The sequence below is a fragment of the Dendropsophus ebraccatus genome, chromosome 8 (assembly GCF_027789765.1).
Source record: "Dendropsophus ebraccatus isolate aDenEbr1 chromosome 8, aDenEbr1.pat, whole genome shotgun sequence".
In the NCBI taxonomy this organism is placed as follows: Eukaryota; Metazoa; Chordata; class Amphibia; order Anura; family Hylidae; genus Dendropsophus; species Dendropsophus ebraccatus.
Window position 1 is genome coordinate 68,629,202 of NC_091461.1, and position 19,810 is coordinate 68,649,011.

Genomic DNA, 19,810 nt, shown 5'->3' on the forward strand with positions numbered 1-19,810 from the left:
GTAGTATATAGCTGGTGGAGTTCCTGTATACCTATAGTATATTTGGGGTCCTGTATACTTGTAGTATAGAGTTGGTGAAGGTGCTGTATACCTGTATTATAGAGTTGGTGTAGGTCCTGTATACCTGTAGTGTATGGTTTTGATGTCCTGTATACCTGTAGTGTATAGTTTGGGGTCCTATATACCTGTAGTATATAGTTGGTGGAGTTCCTGTATACCTGTAGTGTATAGTTTTGGGGTCCTGTATACCTGTAGTGTATAGTTTGGGGTCCTGTATACCTGTAGTATATAGTTGGTGGAGGTCCTGTATACCTGAAGTATATAGTTGGTGGAGGTCCTGTATACCTGTAGTATATAGTTTTGGGGTCCTGTATACCTGTAGTGTAAAGTTTGGGGTCTTGTATACCTGTAGTATATAGTTTTGTGGAGGTCCCGTGCACTTGTAGTGTATAGTTTTGGGGTCCTGTATACCTGTAGTGTCCTGTATACCTGCAGGGTTGTATTTACCCGTATGGCAGTGTTATTCAGTCACAGTGTGTCGGTATTGGTCATGTCTGGTATGGGGGTGTTATCCAGTCACAGTATGGCGGTATTGGTCAGGTCTGGTATAGCGGTGTTATCCAGTCACAGTATGGCAGTATTGGTCAGGTCTGATATGATGGTGTTATCCAGTCACAGTATGGTGGTATTGGTCAGGACTGGTGTGGCGGTGTTACCCAGTCACAGTTTGCCGGTATTGGTCAGGTCTGGTATGGCAGTGTTATCCAGTCACAGTATGGCGGTATTGGTCAGGTCTGGTATGACAGTGTTATCCAGCACAGTATGGCGGTATTGGTCAGGTCTGGTATGGCAGTGTTATCCAGTCACAGTATGGCGGTATTGGTCAGGTCTGGTGTGGCGGTGTTATCCAGTCATGGTATGGTGGTATTGGTCAGGTCTGGTATAGCGGTGTTATCCAGTCACAGTATGGCAGTATTGGTCAGGTCTGATATGATGGTGTTATCCAGTCACAGTATGGTGGTATTGGTCAGGACTGGTGTGGCGGTGTTACCCAGTCACAGTTTGCCGGTATTGGTCAGGTCTGGTATGGCAGTGTTATCTAGTCACAGTATGGCGGTATTGGTCAGGTCTGGTATGACAGTGTTATCCAGCACAGTATGGCGGTATTGGTCAGGTCTGGTATGACAGTGTTATCCAGCACAGTATAGCGGTATTGGTCAGGTCTGGTGTGGCAGTGTTATCCAGTCACAGTATGGCGGTATTGGTCACGTCTGGTGTGGCAGTGTTATCCAGTCACAGTATGGCGGTATTGGTCAGGTCTGGCGGTGTTACCCAGTCACAGTATGGCGGTATTGGTCAGGTCTGGTATGGAGGTGTTATCCAGTCACAGTATGGCGGTATTGGTCAGGTCTGGTATGGAGGTGTTATCCAGTCACAGTATGGCGGTATTGGTCAGGTCTGGTGTGGCAGTGTCATCCAGTCACAGTATGGCGGTATTGGTCAGGTCTGGTATGACAGTGTTATCCAGCACAGTATGGCGGTATTGGTCAGGTCTGGTGTGGCAGTGTTATCCAGTCACAGTTTTGTATACCTGTAGTGCCCTGTATATACATGTACTGTATAGATGGAGTAGGGGGTCCTGTGTATATATATATATATATATATATATATATATATATATATATATACCGTATTTTTCGCTTTATAAGACGCACTTTTTTTCCTCCCAAAGTGGGAGGAAAATCTAAGTGCGTCTTATAAAGCGAAGACGGCTCCCAAGCAGTGCAGAGCACCGCATGGAAGCCTTCCCGCCCACCCCCTGTATTGCCGCTCACTATGCATATGCATAGTGAGCGGCTCTGAGCGATCCCCTCCGCCCGCCCAGCCTGCCCCTCCATCGCCACTCAGCTGAGCTGATCATAAGCCCGGGAAAGTGCAATGAGCAGCACTTTCCTGGGCTCCTGATCGGCTGTCAGCTGAGCGAGCGGGCGGAGGTGGTCCCGGAACTCACCTGTCCGGCGGCCCCAGCAGCTCCTGTCTCCCGTCGGCAGCGCGCACTTCCGACATCCTCCGGGCACAGGCAGCGGGGTACAGAGACTGCCTGTGTCCTGGATGTGTTCTGCAGCCTCTATCATTCATGATAGAGGTTGCAGGACACTTCCGGCACAGGCAGCGTCTCTGTACCCCGCTGCCTGTGCCCGGAGGATGTCGGAAGTGCGCGCTGCCGACGGAAGACAGGAGCTGCTGGGGCCGCCGGACAGGTGAGTTACTGGTTTGTTGTTTTAGGGGGGGGAAATGGCTGCTATGGGGGGCACAGGGTACTAAGGGGGTCACTGGCTACTATGGGGGCACTGGCTACTATGGGGGTCACTGTCTACTATGGGGGTCACTGTCTACTATGGGGGTCACTGGCTACTATGGGGGTCACTGGCTACTATGGGGGTCACTGGCTACTATGGGGGCACTGGCTACTATGGGGGGATTGGCTACTATGGGGGGATTGGCTACTATGGGGGGATTGGCTACTATGAGGGGCACTGGCTACTATGAGGGGCACTGGCTACTATGGGGGGCACTGGCTACTATGGGGGGATTGGCTACTATGAGGGGATTGGCTACTATGGGGGGATTGGCTACTATCGGGGGCACTGGCTACTATGGGGGGCACTGGCTACTATGTGGGGCACTTTATGGGGGATTGGCTACTATGTGGGCACTATATGCTATCTCCAAACTGTGACAATGAGCAAAATATTTTTTTTTCTATTTTTCTCCCTTAAAATCAGGGGTGCGTCTTATCAAAAGGTGCGTCCTATAAAGCGAAAAATACGGTATATATATATGTACTGTATAGATGGAGTAGGGGGTCTACCAGTTATTACTGTGGATGTTGTGAGGCAGCTTCCCTAGCAACCATTGCTCCCTGTGAAAATGAAAGCAGTAATCCTATTGGTTGCTAAGGCTCCAACTGCCGTGTCTGCTGCAGCTAATTATATCACCTGTGTTTGCAGTGAGGAGATTTTCCCATTGATCTCTGTGGGGCGCCTCTCTTTCCCCTCCCCCTCCCCTCCTGTACATCTGGCGGGGACGGGACCTTCGCAATAACCTTCCCGGGCACCCAATGTATCTGTGTGCCAAATTTGGGGTCAAACGGTTCAGGCGTTTGGAAGTCTATAGAGGACAGACAGACAGAAGGACAGACAGACAGACAGACTTTGATTTTTATGATATAGATATTTTCAAATGATCCTGAAGCAATTTCCACTTTCACCGCTAGTCTTAAAGCTAAGCAGAGTCTTTCTGAGATAAGGTGGAGGCTGCTGAAATGTGATTTACTATACAGCATTACAGTAAAAGGGGGACACTAGTAGAGTGGTTCAAAACAATAAATGGGTCTTACTGCTAAGCCTCTACTCTTCTGTAGAATGACCTCTGTACAAGTGACAGAACACCTGTACAAAAAATAGGGTCTGAAGATGTTCATTGTGTCAATGCGGCTTGCCGTAACGCATATCATTAAATGCTGTTTAAAACAGCTTGGGAAAAATGGCTGCCCCCATAACTGATTAGTTATGATAACTGATAATTTAAGAAAAATTATCACACACACACACACACACACACACAGTATATATTGTCCACCAATAAGGTCAATTTTTCCCCCTCTGTTAAATTCACCTGAAGCACTGCGGACAATTATCTGCTGAGGAAATAGCCCAGCCATGGCAGGCTGCTGTAGGTAATTGTTATATAGAATGAAACTGACTGCAGTTATCTAGATTGCAGACAAAGTATATTTCTGTGCCAGACATTTACAGATATTCATTAAGACACGCACATAAGTCAAAAGAAAATTTGCTAAAAATGTCCCCTTGACTTAATGCCTTAAAGTGTACCTGCAATTATATATATATATAAAATAATAATAATAATAAATAATAATAATAATAATAACCTCTCTCCTGAAATTACAGATAAAAACAAAAGATAAGAACTGTATTTTACTTCATTATGGAAAAATGCCTCTCTCTCAACTTGTCAGGATCTTCTGCTCACCACTGCATCCTGCAACTACTTAATGATAAAACCATACGTATGAATAAGGCAGATTCAGCTTCACTAAGGGAGTAGGATACAGCAGCTACCCATAGAGCCCTGTGAAAAGGGGAAAGGGAGGCAGAAGCAGCTGCAGAAAGAGAGGCAGACATTGTCACTGCTCACAAACCAGAAGCAGCAGCATGGAGAACATTACAGCGCAATAAGGAGAGTAAAGTCAGCTCTGGGGTGAGAAAGTGGAACACATGTATCTGTGTCTCTCTGCAACTGTTCTCTACTCCCATCACCATACACTTTTATGATCCCTCACTTTTTGGAAGACATGTTTCTTCAGTGAATTAACAGTGAGTGATCCGTGCAGGAGGCACGGGTGAGGAGAAGAGGAGTCTGATAAAAAACGCTTCTTTCTGAAACAAATACTGTATATTGCAGAGTTTCTTTGTTTTATTTATGTAAAGTTGTTTATACTTTGAGGTAACACCTTACGTTAGTTGTCTCACCTTACCAATCCCCTGCTGCTCCTGTGCTGATGTTTTTCTAGTAGCCTGCTGGTATTTACCTACCAGTCTACAACAATGAAATAGCAGGTCTACACATAATAAGGGTTAAGTGTGGGTACTTTAGCAAGTACCACTACTTCCAGTGTTAAGCGGCAATAGTCATGTTGGTATGACTATGCTGGAGCCAGGTGACCATCAGGGGATCGGTAAGGCTAGTTTTTTTTTAATTATTTTTACAATCATCAATTTTGTTTTAAAGAATAATCAAGCAAACAATTGCTTAGTCAACCCCTTTAAACACATGCATAGAGTCAGAAGAGAGGAAGTTTGGTGTCCTGTAGAAAAGAATTGCTGTTGAGGCATCTCACCAGCTAAGATATCTGCTTGTGCATGGTTACCTAACACCTTATATCTTATATTACAGCAGCCAATGGAAATGTTCTTTACATTTCAAGAAATATCAGTGCAAAATATTTACAGTACAAAAGGTAAAGACTATTGAAATCACATGTACATAAAAATAATACCATAACTAATGACATCATGTAACTATGCTGTTACACTCCGTCATGGAGAAGCCACTGATTGAAGCAATGGGATTTTTCCCAATACATACCATAAACTATAACCGTTGCCGTGGTACTTCGGCGCTTGGCAACAATATTCTTAGCAACGCAGGTATAATTGGCAGTATCCGAAAGCCGAGCTTGCTTAATTATGAGGTTGTGGTCAATTGTTATAAGGAAATTAGTGTCTTGTGTAGGGTCAATGATATCTTCATTTCTCAACCACTCCACCTGAGAGGACGGGAGATAAGAGAGGCATCCCAACAACATATCATTAAAAAATGAATAGACGTCTGACCTCAGAATCAACAACAATTAGTCTTCTCTGAACAAGAATAGCTGGAAGATTATTGCAAATGGCTGAAAAGGTTACATGTCACCAAGCAATCCACATTTCATCTGCTTTAGTAGCGCCTCTTATTAAATAAGCTGAAAGCCATGATGATTTGTATAATAACATTTCATATATAAAGCTGACATGGTCATGGATATTCATGGGGATGATGCACAGATTAATCAGATAGTTTGGACTTACTGGTCTGAGGAATGGCTCTGAAGGTATCTGGCAACCTTTACCCTTATAGTCTTTATACAAATTAAAAGGATTGGTCACACAGACGCATGTCATCCAGCAGGTATCTAATGTCTATAGCAGGGCCGAGTAACCTTAGGCCCTCCAGCTGTTGCAAAACTACAATTCCCATCATGCCTGAACAGCCAAAGCTTTGCTGGAGGGCCGAAGGTTCCCCATCCCTGGTCTATAGGGGCTTTCCTACTGCAAGGATTGAATTTACAATCTTCGGGTCAAAAGCCGTTTGAAATTCCCGGCTCACCTCTTCAGCCAATCAATGCACTGAAGAGGGGAGCCGGGGATTTCGAAGACCTGCTACGCGGAGCAGGTAACGTATGCTTGTGGCTGGGGCGATCGGAGCGGCGGCGGCGGGGGGGTGGCGGTCAGAGCGTCAGGGGTGGCGAACGGGGCAGTGCAGGGGGCTGCGGTTGACCGTGGGGCCGGGCTGCGGATGAGCGGGGAGCCGCGCTGTGAGTGGGGGGCCGGGCTGCGGGCGCGTGATCGCAAAACGATCGCAAAACGATTTTTCTATACAATATATCGTACCGTCTAAACGCTGATAGTTATGAAAAAAAAATCGGCACTCCGACATTGTTAATCGTACAATTGGGCCAATTATTGTTTCGTGTAGACCCAGCATGAGGGTCCATTTACACAGAAAGATTATCTGACAGATTATCTGCAAAAGATTTGAAGCCAAAACCAGGAACAGACTATAAACAGAGATTTGGTCATAAAGGAAAGCCTGAGATTTCTCCTCTTTGCAAATCCATTCCTGGCTTTGGCTTTAAATCTTTGGCAGATAATCTTTCTGTGTAAATGGACCCTAACTCTGGTAGTCCTAACTGTAGCTTGGAGAGGCCAGGAGAAATGTGATACTACGTGTTGGCCAGTCAATTGAATAGATAGATGGGGTAGATCAACAAGAGCAGCTTCCCATTCTAGCACATAGAGATCCTGTGCTGTACTTTCCCTTCTATGATGTCCTCACCATAGAAGATATTCAAATTCTCACACTACTATGGGCCTTCAATCTTATCCATTTAGAAGGTAATCAGTATTTTGCCTAGAGCCAACACAGGACTGTGTATGGCCTTGTAAGTCAAGATACCTAAAGATCGGGTATACTAAGAGCTACTTGATCAGTAAATACCAAAGTCATTTCTAACAATACACATGAGACATTTAGTCTAATGCTAGGGTGTGGAAAGCCATCCATTATTTTGTTCACTACTGAATGGTGAAGGTTTGGCATCACAGCCAAAGATTGTCAAATATTAGGAAATGAACAGGTGTGGAGGTTAAGTGCGTTATTAGATGTCACATTAACAAATCCGAGCCCTCATATAAACAAATCTGCTAAAAAATAAAAGCTGGCTTCCTTAATGTGGCCGCATCCATCACAGCACTAATGCATCCGCGAGGACGGGGCTAATTTATCTCCTTCCTTCTCTGCACTGAAATCTACCTGCCAAAGCTTTGTAGGAGTTAGCCCCTGCTGGATATTAAAGCTGTCGCAACTGTTTCTGCGACGGCTGCTTTCGTTTCGACAGCTGAACATATTTTTCCTCTGGGAGATAATCAATTTTAACTGTAAGCAAATTACCCACCACTAGATTTAGCGATAACTGCAGCCTTAGATTTAGTCCGTAGTCAGGTCTGTCCTCCTGTTTGTTACTAGCCCAGACCTGAGGCCATGCTGTATCAAGGGCTTATGTGAATGATATTCTAAAGTGATTTCTTACTCCAGGTTATTTACATGTAGCAGTTATGGCTTGATGTGGTCACCATTATTCATACACAAAACATAATCCAAACCTAGATCTACCCAGACCTACCTCAGCAGGTGGAATACCCTCCGGAGGACGGCACTGAAGTAACAACTCTTGTTCTAAAGGTACTTCTTTACCTAGAGGCTCTTGGTCAAAATTCTTCCTCAAATCTGTAAGCATAAAAATTAAAAATAAATAAATACTGAGTAGCAATAAAATGAACTACATATATTATATATAGTATATAATGTATGTGTATTCCTGTACTGTACACACTAGAAATGAGCACAACTCGAGCATGCTTGATTCCGATCAACTGGTGGGTGAAGTTGTTGGATGACATGGAAGCCTATGACATCTTCAGTAGTTTGTACTATAAATAATCGGATCAGACAGTCTAGCCTTTATTGACCACTTAAAATCCTTCCTTGGCCACTTTTGGTATGTGCTAACCAGTGCAAATCAGGAACACTCCACAAGACTGGCCATTCTGGAAACGCTATGATCCTGTTGTCCTGCTATCACAATTTGACCCTTCACAGAGTTCTTTTTACATGGTCTGACAAGAAGCCAGCAGTAAGCCAATCTCACTGATCAGTGTTTTTTTGCTGATCTTTCACAAGGCTCAGTGAATAATGAAGCTGGGCCACATTAACAATCACTAGATTATTTGTGCAGTCCATTAAATTCATTTCTGTCGGCTGCACGTCCCTTGTTTGCACAGAGTGATATGAGGCCAATAGCGACATATTTTAGTAATTTTTTACCTGATCCCTGGGTATTTAACATGCCCTGATTATCATGAATACTTGTTCCAAAGAATGCCTGATAATCAAACTGTGCAAGGGTCTTCACTCTTGGCCATTTTTTTCTGATCCAACACATCGATTTCAATGACTGATCACTACTGACTGAACTAATGAAATGTACTTTTCACAAAGCAACACTAGATGGGGATGTTGGCGATATAAACCACCTGCTTTACAACAGTAAAAGCACTCAACACTTCTATAAATCAATAAATGGATGACACTTACAGGCTATTCTGACGTAGGCTCTACGACTCTTGGTAGTGCCTGCCGAACTCCATGCCACACACTGGCACCAGTAATCCTCCAAACCGAACAGTTCTTCTACTTGCTGCCTGGAAACCTCAATCTGGACCTCTCGTACTACAAGTCCTGATTATTAGAGAAAAGGAAGAAAACAGGATAATATAGATTTTTGTTTTTTTAAATATACATAGTCATTGTGACTACACATTCTGAAATTCTGTCCCATCCTTCATTACCTGTTAACTCATCGACCCTTTCTTTAGTGATATGGTCATTCTGGTTCACCCACTCTCCGTTGCATTTGAAGTAGATCTGTATGGCTGGGTTAGCTTTGCAGATGAGCTCTACTGGCTTGTTTTTTACAATGTAGGCATCTTCTGGTTCCAAAAGAAAATGTGGTAAAGACTCTGCAGGTGCTGACGGGAATGAGTCTGGAAGTACATCACTATACTCGACCCCTGAGAATAAAGAAAACTTTGATTAAAAAAAATATATACTTTCACAATAAACCACTATTTTGTTTTGTTCTGACAAAGGCAAGATTGTCTTTAGACAATAACCTCCTTATATTAGTTTTGGGAAATCAAGCAAACAAACAACTAATAGTGTTGGATCAGGCAGAAGACATACTGCATACATAGACAACAAAAATAACCTTTTAACGTCTTTCTAATAGCTCTCCCCAACACAAACAATGTTTTCAGGGTCTAAAATGTTATCAAGTCTGTCCACTCCCTGCAGACATAAAGAAGTTCTAACATTTTTTGTAGAAGTCTTAATTAAATGGGGTTGAGCTGAAAATTGCTGATGCTATTCCTGCAACCAAAAAAGCAGATTGTTTTCTAGTCGCTTTTGTTGGTGTACTGTACATATGTACAGTAAAACGATGTGATCTGTGCAGGTTTCATTATGTGCATCTTGGCCAGCTCTATGCACTGGAGACGGGCCCGGAGCCCCCAGTGTACCAATATTCCCTCCCCTGGGGTGACGCAGCCAGACTTGATTCTGATGGAGGTGCATCGACGAAGGGATAACAGTTCACTGGCCACCTTCAGTGCATAGAGTGGGCCGAAGTGCACATAAACCATTGGTGACGACCAGCTGGTATAAACAGACATTTCCTGTTGGGCATTTTACTACCATTTTTACATCCCAAATCATGTGCTAAAATAAGGCTGGACACTTTATTTTACAACCTTATTGATTATGGCCATTAAACTACATTGTTTTCCCATTGGATGCAATAGAGTACAATGGAAAAATATTGCTGCTATTTGGGCCATAAAACAAATGTTTTTTTGGCTGTTTTATGGCGCTAACACAGTGTAAAATCCTGGTCGGAATGTCACAACTAAGAATTTTAGGTGTACAAGTATATCTGTATTGAAGGGACAGTTATTTTTCTGAAAATCTGCACAGACTTACAGTGAAATTGTAATATTCTGTCTGCCACTATTGGAACACACTGTGTTATTATTAAACTCAAACTAAATATAGTAAACTCCCCCCCCCCCCCTCTAGTGGTTCCTGCAAGCGGGCAGAATTGTTTTATTTTTCTGTCTATGAAGTGGTTTTGTAGCTGTAGAAAAGCAAGAAAAAAAGAGCTTCAACCACTATAAAAATATATTAGGAATTAAATCGACAAATAATTTGTAACCTATATAGGTCAAGAAAAAAGTTTTGTTAAAAGGGGTATACCACTGCACTGTCCCATCTCTGGCAATATTTGGCTGAGCAGTCTGTCACTGCCAGATCAGCCTGTCTTAAAAGTGGAAGCTGGATTGTTCGGCTGGAGAGAGAAGAGGACGCAGAATACCCCTTTAAGGGTTGATATTTGCTTCAACCCAATCCGGTACTATGCCCTTTTTTGAGGAATCAGAGACTATTTTCATGTGTTACAGACTTGGCTCTCCTAAAGAACAGGTTGGAAAAGCCTTTTGTAGCATTATGGTTCAGAGCCACATGAACTGCAGTATAGTGTTCTGGCTATGACAGCTCTTAAATATAACATTCTAATATTTATGTTTAACTCTTTATATAATTAGTCATATATTACTTATGTGTTACAATCATTATTATACAAAGCAACTCAAAGATAATGCTCTCCCTTGAATTCTTTGAAGGAAACGTTACAACAGACAATAACTGACTAAAGGAAATCCAAACAACATAAAATGGAAAATAGCAGTGGCACTTGTGTATGATGTTCTGCTTTTATTATTATGTGATTTTTTTTTTTTTTTCAGCAGAATAGCAGAGGGATGAGTGAGGGGAGGCTTGCTGGCTCGTTTAAAATCCATTTAGGGAAAATTGACTTTTCATTTCCAGTTTTAACACAGCACTAAGAAAAAGCGGCAGGACATTTGTCATAATCCATTAACTGCTCTTTTGGAAACGATGAATTAAACTCCAGGCTAATTAATTCATCTATCTGTGTCTTTCCTTCACTTGATGTCACCATATCTTGTACCAATGACTGACACTGAATTTTCTTTCTGACTACATTACAAAGACTATAATTTTCTCAGCAACCTCCCAATTGCACCAGGTCCCAAAGTAATTAGAACACAAATCCCAATCCCACTGCCCTGGCTTAAGGAGTCGAAAATGGAAGATGTCCCGCAGCGAAGCAATACAAGTAAGGTGGGTTCGAGAAAAAGAGGAGGGGAACAGATTATTAGTGGAAAATCAGCTTATACATGTGCCAAGTTGCTCTTGGAAGCTGGCAAGAAATTGCAGCAAATTAATTGCCACATCTTGGGAAATGTATGTGGAAAATAAAGCTTAATTTTTTCCCCCGTACTAAACTGTACGTTACATTGCTGGCAGAGAATAAATCAGAGGCCATTATATATAACATGAATGATACATTATTTATAAAGTACACATCTAACATGCTGAAACGCTAAGATAACTACTATTCTAACATAGTACTATAAAAACTTCCCACACTGGGAATGCATTTGCAATGTCTGAGTCTGATTATACAGCTCCTGTGCAGCCAAGGCAGCCATCTAGTATACATTGTGGCTGCAATACACCCTTCCAAATTATGGTCTGGTGAGCCTATTACATTGGCAGGAAAGACAACCCATCAATTAAAATATAATAAAAAAAAATGTTTTAATAGATCATACACTTACTACATCTATACAGCTTATTACATAGAGTTGGATGGAGCACTTGTTTTTCTGCTTCCTGCACTACTGTAGCCTTGGGGTCCGCAGTGAATAAGCGCTTGTTATCCAATGGACATTTAAGTACATTTTCCTCTCATACAGAGATAATTTGTTTGCCTGATTTGAACACGCAGGGACTGTTAAACAGATGGCAGCAATGCATTTGAAAATCTATTTAAGGCCCTAAGTAGGGTCTGCGTGCCTTTGAGACACACTTGGGCTTATTTAAACATTGGTTTTCTAGTCACAATGCTGTAGACACAAGTTCAAAACTATTATATTGTGATTTTTACTTCTCTAACCATTAATGAAAATGACTTCTAGTTAAGAAAAACAACTTTTCATATTTAGATAATGGTCAGAGCTAGTCCCCAGCACCAATGGAGTCACTGGAAAGATCAGGCCAAATCCAACCAAGAACACCTGTATGCAGTCAGTAGGTTCTATTAGTGTTTGAAGTACTGATACTGAAGGTCAAAGTGTTATATGTGGTCAGGCTGGGGTAAAAAGCAAAAACAATACTCGCTTGCCCTAATCCTCTGCTGCAACTGTAGCCACTTCCTTGTCTCTAGACTAGGACCATGATATGCAGCACAGCAGGACCAAGCAATGTCAGAATGGTGACGGCACTGGATCAGGACATGCACCTTCTTTATTCTTTTTACCCAAGCCTGAGCAAATATAGCGTTAAAATCAATTCCCCAGACAACCACATTAATTTGTTTTCTGTGTGTATATATGTGCATGAGATAAGAAAATTATGATTAAGCTCATATTGTACAGCTCCTCTGTATTAAAGGACAAGTGCCATGAAAAACTTTTTCCCAGTAATTGAAGCACATTACAAAGTTATATAACTCTGTAATATGCTTCAATCACCTATCTGCCTCCCTTCCCTGTCTTTTCCCCCCTCCACCCCCCACCAGGAAGTGTCCTAACTCACACAGACCTAATTACTGTCGTCACAGTCACCAAGCTCTTCTCTCAGCTCCTTCTCCTGTTACAGCAGCCCCCCTCCCCTGCCTTGTCAGGTGACTCAGCTTGCTCAGCTCCCATTGGCTGAACAACTGCAAGCCATCACTTGGACTGGGCAGGGGGGGCTGCTGTAACAGGACCTGGACCAGCCCTCCTGCTGATGACTCATCCTCACAAGAAGGAGCTGCCTGGTAACGGTGACGGCAGTCATTAGGTCTGTGTGAGTTAGGACACTTCCTGGTGGGGGGTGGTGGGGGGAAAAGACAGGGAAGGGAGGCAGATAGGTGATTGAAGCATATCACAGAGTTATATAACTTTGTAATGTGCTTCAATTACTGGGAAAAAGTTTTTCATGGCACTTGTCCTTTAATGGTATATAAGCAAGAATAAATAACATTATTTCTCTATGATCTTCTATTTAACCTACATTTAAAAAAAAAAAAAAAAAAAGTAAAAAAGGTAGAAATTGGTGTAGAACAAGTACCCTACCTTAGTTCCTAGATAATTACTACAGTAATGAGAGAGAAATGGGCTCATCAGAGTACACTATCCCACTATGTAATTTAAAAACATTTCCTCTCAGGCTAAGGGTTGTATAAAGAAACACCTACCCATCTCCTCCTGTTCCCCCATTACTGCTGTACCAACGTTCTCTGTCAACCTCTAGTCTCTGCTTCTTCTAAGTTCTATGTCATCTTAACCCCACAGGTAAAGGGGCATAGCTTTAAGGCCCTATTCCACCAACAGATCTGACGACAGATTATCTGCCAAAGATTTGAAGCCAAACCCAGGAACAGACTATAATCAGAGAACAGGTCATAAGGTAAAGACTGGGATTTCTCCTCTTTTCAAATCCACTCCTGGGTTTGGCTTCAAATCTTTGGCAGATAATCTGTCGTCAGATCTGTTGGTGGAATAGGGCCTTTAAGTGCTAAAACATTCATCACTTTTTGGCGCAAAACTATGTCAGCTAAAAGATGGAGCAGGCTTAGGCCACATGTTCTAAAGAGGCACCAAATGTAAAAACATGAATTTACTGTTAAAAATATTAGATTGTCTAAAGATTAGACATTTTTTTACTATGGTAAATGTTTTTTTTTAAACTTAGGAACATCAAAGACCTTCTACATTTTCAAATATTGACTAGTGGGCAAGGCTTCATTCAATCTCCAGTAAAGGTGTGCATACACCTTATACAGAAGGCAGCAGAACCTGCCATAAGGTATAAGATGGTAGCCTCCTAACTCTTTCCCAACAGCCGATATCACGTTGGTAGAAACTGTGGCTTACTCCTACCCTTCCTATAGAAAAAACATGATTTTCTAGCTGTGTATGGGGAGGAAAGGTGTTATTGAAGGTGTATGGCCTTATTTTATGGAGAAGTCTGTCAAAACAATAAATACAGTGCAGGCAGTGGTATGGAAACATAATAAACAATCAATACTTACCTGTACCCCTGCAGCGTCCCATCACAGGCTCAGCCAGTCAGTGACTGCAGAGGTGTTCCGCAGGAGGCCACCAGGAGGTCCAGGAGAGGTAATGCAGTGCTGCGGGAGCACGGGGACATGGGAGTATTTATTCTTTATTATGTTCCCACAACCCCCTGCCTGCACTGTACTTTATGTTTTGGCCAGACTTCTCCTTTAAGCACAGCAAACAGTTTTGTCACAGACCCATGGACTGATATCTTCCCATTTTACTTCATACAGGGCAACAATACAATATGGTATACTTAATACATGTTAGGATGTCCTTACACCAGCAAGAAAGATATTTAGCCCTATTTTTCAGGTGGCATAACATATCCATGATTTGGCCACCAAAGTGTGCTGCCATGTAGCAGATGTGTGCTGAACAGTAGAATTTAGTTCATCTATCAGAACATAGCTCTATGTAACTGAACTAACCCCTAAACTATGTAGATATATACTGCAGCTATTCATACAAAGCCAGCCGTTAAACAAATAAACCTTGGTAAAGCCCTTGCGGGGTCATGAAGCACTGTGTACTTGTGTTCTATCTGTACTGTGCGTTCTCTATTCGACACTAATTAGTTCCATCCTTTAGCAAAAGGAGGAAGGTACCGGATGGAAAATTTATGAAATCATCTCTATAATAAACAAAAAAATCTGCTTATCTACACTTGAAAAGATCTCAAGCTATAAATCTGCTTACAGGCCGTGGAACATACAAAACAGTGGCTTAACTAGCCTCTGAATTCAGTCCAAACTGGCAATATTTGTGTCCTTCACCACTCAGCTTACAGTCATTTTTGTTTTTCTAAGCTTACCAATGGTATGCCGGCTATGTACAGCCAGACTCTGTGGTTGGCTTCAATGGCTGAGAAAAAAATAAATACTTAAGGTTGGTCATTATCACTTTTGCACATCCAACTTGGCCTTTCAGCTCCTTGGCTGACTTTCCAGAAGACAACCATGTAATGCAGTCATAGAAAAGGCTGGACAATATTAAACAGGGTTGTCGGAGATGCTAAAGTAGAATCAAGAAGCAGCGTGAAGACTGAACAGACTAACATTACTAAAAAGGACTGTAGATCTATCAATGTATTGGCAATATTGGAAAAATATTGATGCATCTATAGTCACCTTTACAATACCGACTCCAGCTTTATGTTCTATTGTTTGATCGGGAGTGATTCCTTAGACAGATTTAGTGTACCACTTCTTATTGACTAAAGTGGTGTAAAGAGCTGACATTTACTAAAGCTCCCTTTTGGCTGGAGACTCCACTTGACTTTGCTTATAGTTTTTGGAGCATTTCAGCAGTTTCTTTCTTCACTATATTGGTTTTTTAGCAATTTCGTCTGTGCTGATGCTTTTAACACACCTTGATATTTCAGGAGTCACTAAATTCATCCATCTATTTATCCAGTGTAACCGGATTTCAATATCATAATGTTTAGACTATGTATCCTCTACCATTCAACACTTTTATCTCCATGAGGATATATGGTATTTATTGCCCCTTCGAGATAAAAGCAATCCAGCCGGGCCCGCACCTGCTGAGCTTACAAGTACTGATCTACTCACAGATGCTGATGTGAATCCAATAAACAGCAATTCTCTATTCTGATAACTGGCTAATACCTACAGTGGACTCCCTTCCACAGCCCAACAGTACTCTCTGCTGCCAGAAACGATATCACTCTTCCAAGTTAACTGTTACAACTTATCAACAGTTACTTGGCAACAAAACTACCTCATTATATTTTGTTTTTCTAAACATATATTATACATTCTGATTTCTACTTTAAAACCATGCACTGGGAAGAAAGCCGATATCGATAGAAGAAAAGCAAAGCAAACGTACAAGGATAAATATGCAAAGCAAACGTGTTTATAATTAAAGAAAAAGTATTATCTACAGACATGACCAACCCCTCAAAACATTCGGTATTAGGCATATCAAACGTGACCATCTTACTGCAATGGTAATTTATACACTCTTAGGCTCCCTGTTCGCATTCAGGTTTTCTTTAATGAGAAACTTTAAGCATCTAACCTGCAAACAAGGCACAGGGAGCTGAGGATGAAGGCAAGTTTCTTACCTTCATTCTTGGCACTATTTTTGGGATGTTAGCAGTTTATCTAATATGCTATTAAGGTGTTTCATTAGGAGGGGCAGCCCAGCCGAAGCAGATCGAGCAGCACAGAGGATGAAGGTAAGAAAGGTACCTTCATCCTCAGCACCCCGTGCCCTATAGGAGCAGGTTAGATGCTTCTAACTGGCGGATAGTTTCCATTTAAGCATTTTTATTTATTTGTTTGATTAAAAAATGAGGGGAGATTATCTTTTGGGTTTTTTTTTTAGGCGTCTCTCCCTTTATGTCTTTATAATCCCTGAATGCCAATCTAAACCTGCACATAGACATGTGTATGGAGGACTCCTAACCCCTCTTCTGGGGGATGTTGTAGTTCACACACTAATCCTTTTAATCTAAGGAGGATAATCTACCCCCACAAGTGTCTGGAAGCAGTTTTTTCACCTTTCTCCATTCAGAATACATATATTCTTTGCCGAGCTGAACGTGCCAATGTGTATGTAGGGATATTAATCAAAAAATAAATTCACTGCAAGTAAAAACTAACACTGCCCACTGAAAAAAACAGTCCCGCCATTATCATTATGCTGAGCTGACACACATTTAATGTATGAGGCCAGATTTATTGACCGACTGGCCTTGCTGAACCATGAACCTAAATGCACCACTTTGTGGATCCATAATAAAGTGACTCTGTACCCACAATCTGACACCCCCCCCCCCAAACCGCTTGTACCTCCAGATAGCCGCTTTTAATCCAAGATCTGTCTAGGGGTCTGTTCGGGAGGAGATGCAGTTATTGTCCAAAAAAAGAAAACGTTTAAACTGGCAGCCCCGTGCCCAATGGGCATGGCCTAGATTGTGTATACATTAGGCTGGCACACCCTCTCTGTCCCTCCTCCCTGCTCTCCTCATCATTAGGAATGCTCCAAGCAGATTGCCTCCTATTCCCCACCTGTGTCAGCATGGCACAAGGGCTGGATCGTTAAGGCATCTGTGCAATGTTCAGACAGGAGAAAATGTTCCAGTGGCTTTCCTAATGATAAGGAGTGTGGGGAGGCGGGACGGAGGGGTGGTGCAGAGTTAGGGCACAGATATTCTAAGCCACGCCCGTTGGGCACGGGGCTGCAAGTCTAAAAGTTGTTTTTTAGGACAATAACTGCATCACCTGCCGAACGGACCCCAGGACAGATCTTGGATTAAAAGCAGCTATCCGAAGGTACAAGTGGTTTGGAGAGGGGGGCAGATTGTGGATACAGAGTCGCTTTAAGGCCTTATTTACACATACAATATTGCGGCGAATTTCACATTGAAATCTGCTGCAAATCTGATTACGATGTCTATAGCACTCCAGTCTTCATTCCAGTTTTTTCATTTCACTGTGAGAATGGTTTACATGTGAACGAGGCCTAAAAGTCCAAACATTTTTTAACAAACAATAGAAATATCTTAAGGTTCTTGCACACAACTGCCTAATACAGAATTGTGCCATGTAGTTCCAGTACATTGTAAATGTTTCTGTAGAGGTACTTAGTCCAACATATGACATCCAATGTGCATGCTGAGAATTTATTTTTACATAAACTCCACAGGAAAATTAGTATTTATATATAGCAGTGTGCATAGACCAATTAAAATGCATTGCCACATAATATGGATCCCAAATATCCCTGAATGCATGAGGCCTTGACGCTACTATATAACTTCTTCTTTGGTTTAAACACAGCGTAGGGGACAGGGTGTTCTAATATTTTGATATAGTACTGTAATTAGTTGGGAGTGGAAAAGAGCCCATTTCTTGATAAACCGTTATGGTGCAGAAAACTATTCGATCAACACAATTGATAAATAAGACCTGCTGCCCACACGAACAAGCCATTTTTCATCTTCTTCGTTCTTTCCATAAATAAATACAGAGAAAAAAAAAATCGACCTCCTTGAATTACACCTAACTTTGCTTGACAAGACAGAACTGTTTAGATAAAATAGTGTGAGCTTTACTATTTTTTCCCCACTATGGATTTTTATTCTTCTTCTACATAAAGTGACAGAATAGCCTAGTTAGAAAAAGGCCCATAATGATTTTCCTTTGGCTCTAGGCCGAGGACGAATGTTCCACCAAATTAGTGTCAAGGTGAAGTAGCTGCAGCAGTTACTCCTCACTGAGGACAACACGGCTACAACTCTAGACAAAATGGCATAAGGAGATTTGAGGCTAGACGACAGTACACAATGATAGGCATCCTGCACACCTTTGTGCACCCCTACAGCAATGAATCGGAGAAAGTGCTGAGCTAGGTAGTAAACACCATATGTTTCTCCTGACTATTTTTAGAGAATGGTGGTGAGACTCTGACCAAACAAAACTTTTGACATGGTTGCATGTCCCAGGATAATTGTTTATTTATTCAGGTAAATCTCACAGATCTGTGTTTATCCACACTTAGGGCCCTATTCCACCGGACGATTATCGTTCAGATTATCGTTAAATCGTTCGAATCTAATCGATAATCGTTCGGTTGAAATGCAGTTAACGATTAACGACCGAACGAGAAATCGTTGATCGCTTTATAAGAACTGGACCTATTTTTATCGTTGCTCGTTCGCAAATCGTTCGCATTGAATAAGACATCGTTCGGTCGTTCGCAATAGATACGAACGCAATAGCGAATACATAGCGAAGACAAACGATCGCAATTACGATCATAAGTAACGATTATCGTTCCATGGAAATGAGTGAACGTTTTCAGGTCTTTCGCAATAGCGGTCGTTTGAGATCGTTAATCGTTAACGATTATGCAAACGATAATCGTCCGGTGGAATAGGGCCCTTAGGGCCCTATTACATGGAAAGATTATTGGGCAAAAAATTGTCATATCGTTCAAATTTAAATGAGAAGGTTTCTGTGTGTATGCAGGCAGGCAACAACATATGTCATTGATCGCATCTTTTGAGCGGACCATAAAATCTTTGTTAAACTTTCACAAATAGAATATACGAACTATCGTAATAATGATTGTAACTAACCACTGTACTTCCGTGTGTTATGGTGAATCATTTCAGGTCGTTCACAAAAGCGCTTGTTTCCAATCGTTTATCTGAGAAAACCAAAAACCACTTTGTCTAATAGGACTCTTACACACAGAGCGCTGTCGATTGCTTGCAGGAGCGTCCACATTACTAATCAGCCAAGAATGATTAAAGATTGACATAAATAAATGACCAGTTATCCTGGATATCAGTCTGCTCAGCTACTCCTGCTCTATAACATGCTGTGATGATACCTAACTTACAGTTATATCCTAATAAATAGACTTTTTTTTCAGCCAGCAGAAATTGACCGCAGGTATTGTCAGTTTATCTATACACATATCTGTACTAACTTATAAGCATAGCTACTAAAGGGGCACCCTTTAATAAAATGTATATGGCAGCGGTTCCCAACCAGGGTGCTGCGGGCCCCGTGGGAATTGTGACACTATCACTTCAAGAATCCCTAGAAGCTGTGCAGCCACAGCTTCTAGGGATGCAACGTTCATTTTGGGGGGCACAATATGGGAAGCAATTTTACTAT

The 19,810-nt window shown here is 41.9% G+C and overlaps 1 protein-coding gene across 3 annotated transcripts in view; it reads right to left on the minus strand.

Moving 5' to 3' along the window:
- UNC5B (unc-5 netrin receptor B) overlaps positions 1-19,810 on the minus strand; it is a 142,255-nt gene that overhangs the window by 21,485 nt on the left and 100,960 nt on the right. For all 3 annotated transcript variants that reach the window (XM_069980630.1, XM_069980628.1, XM_069980627.1), the window contains exons 2-5: positions 8,757-8,978; positions 8,503-8,646; positions 7,532-7,635; positions 5,173-5,353 (exon numbers count right to left, since the gene is read on the minus strand). In XM_069980630.1, coding sequence (XP_069836731.1) covers positions 5,173-5,353; positions 7,532-7,635; positions 8,503-8,646; positions 8,757-8,978 — 651 coding nt within the window. The remainder of the gene's footprint in view (positions 1-5,172; positions 5,354-7,531; positions 7,636-8,502; positions 8,647-8,756; positions 8,979-19,810) is intronic.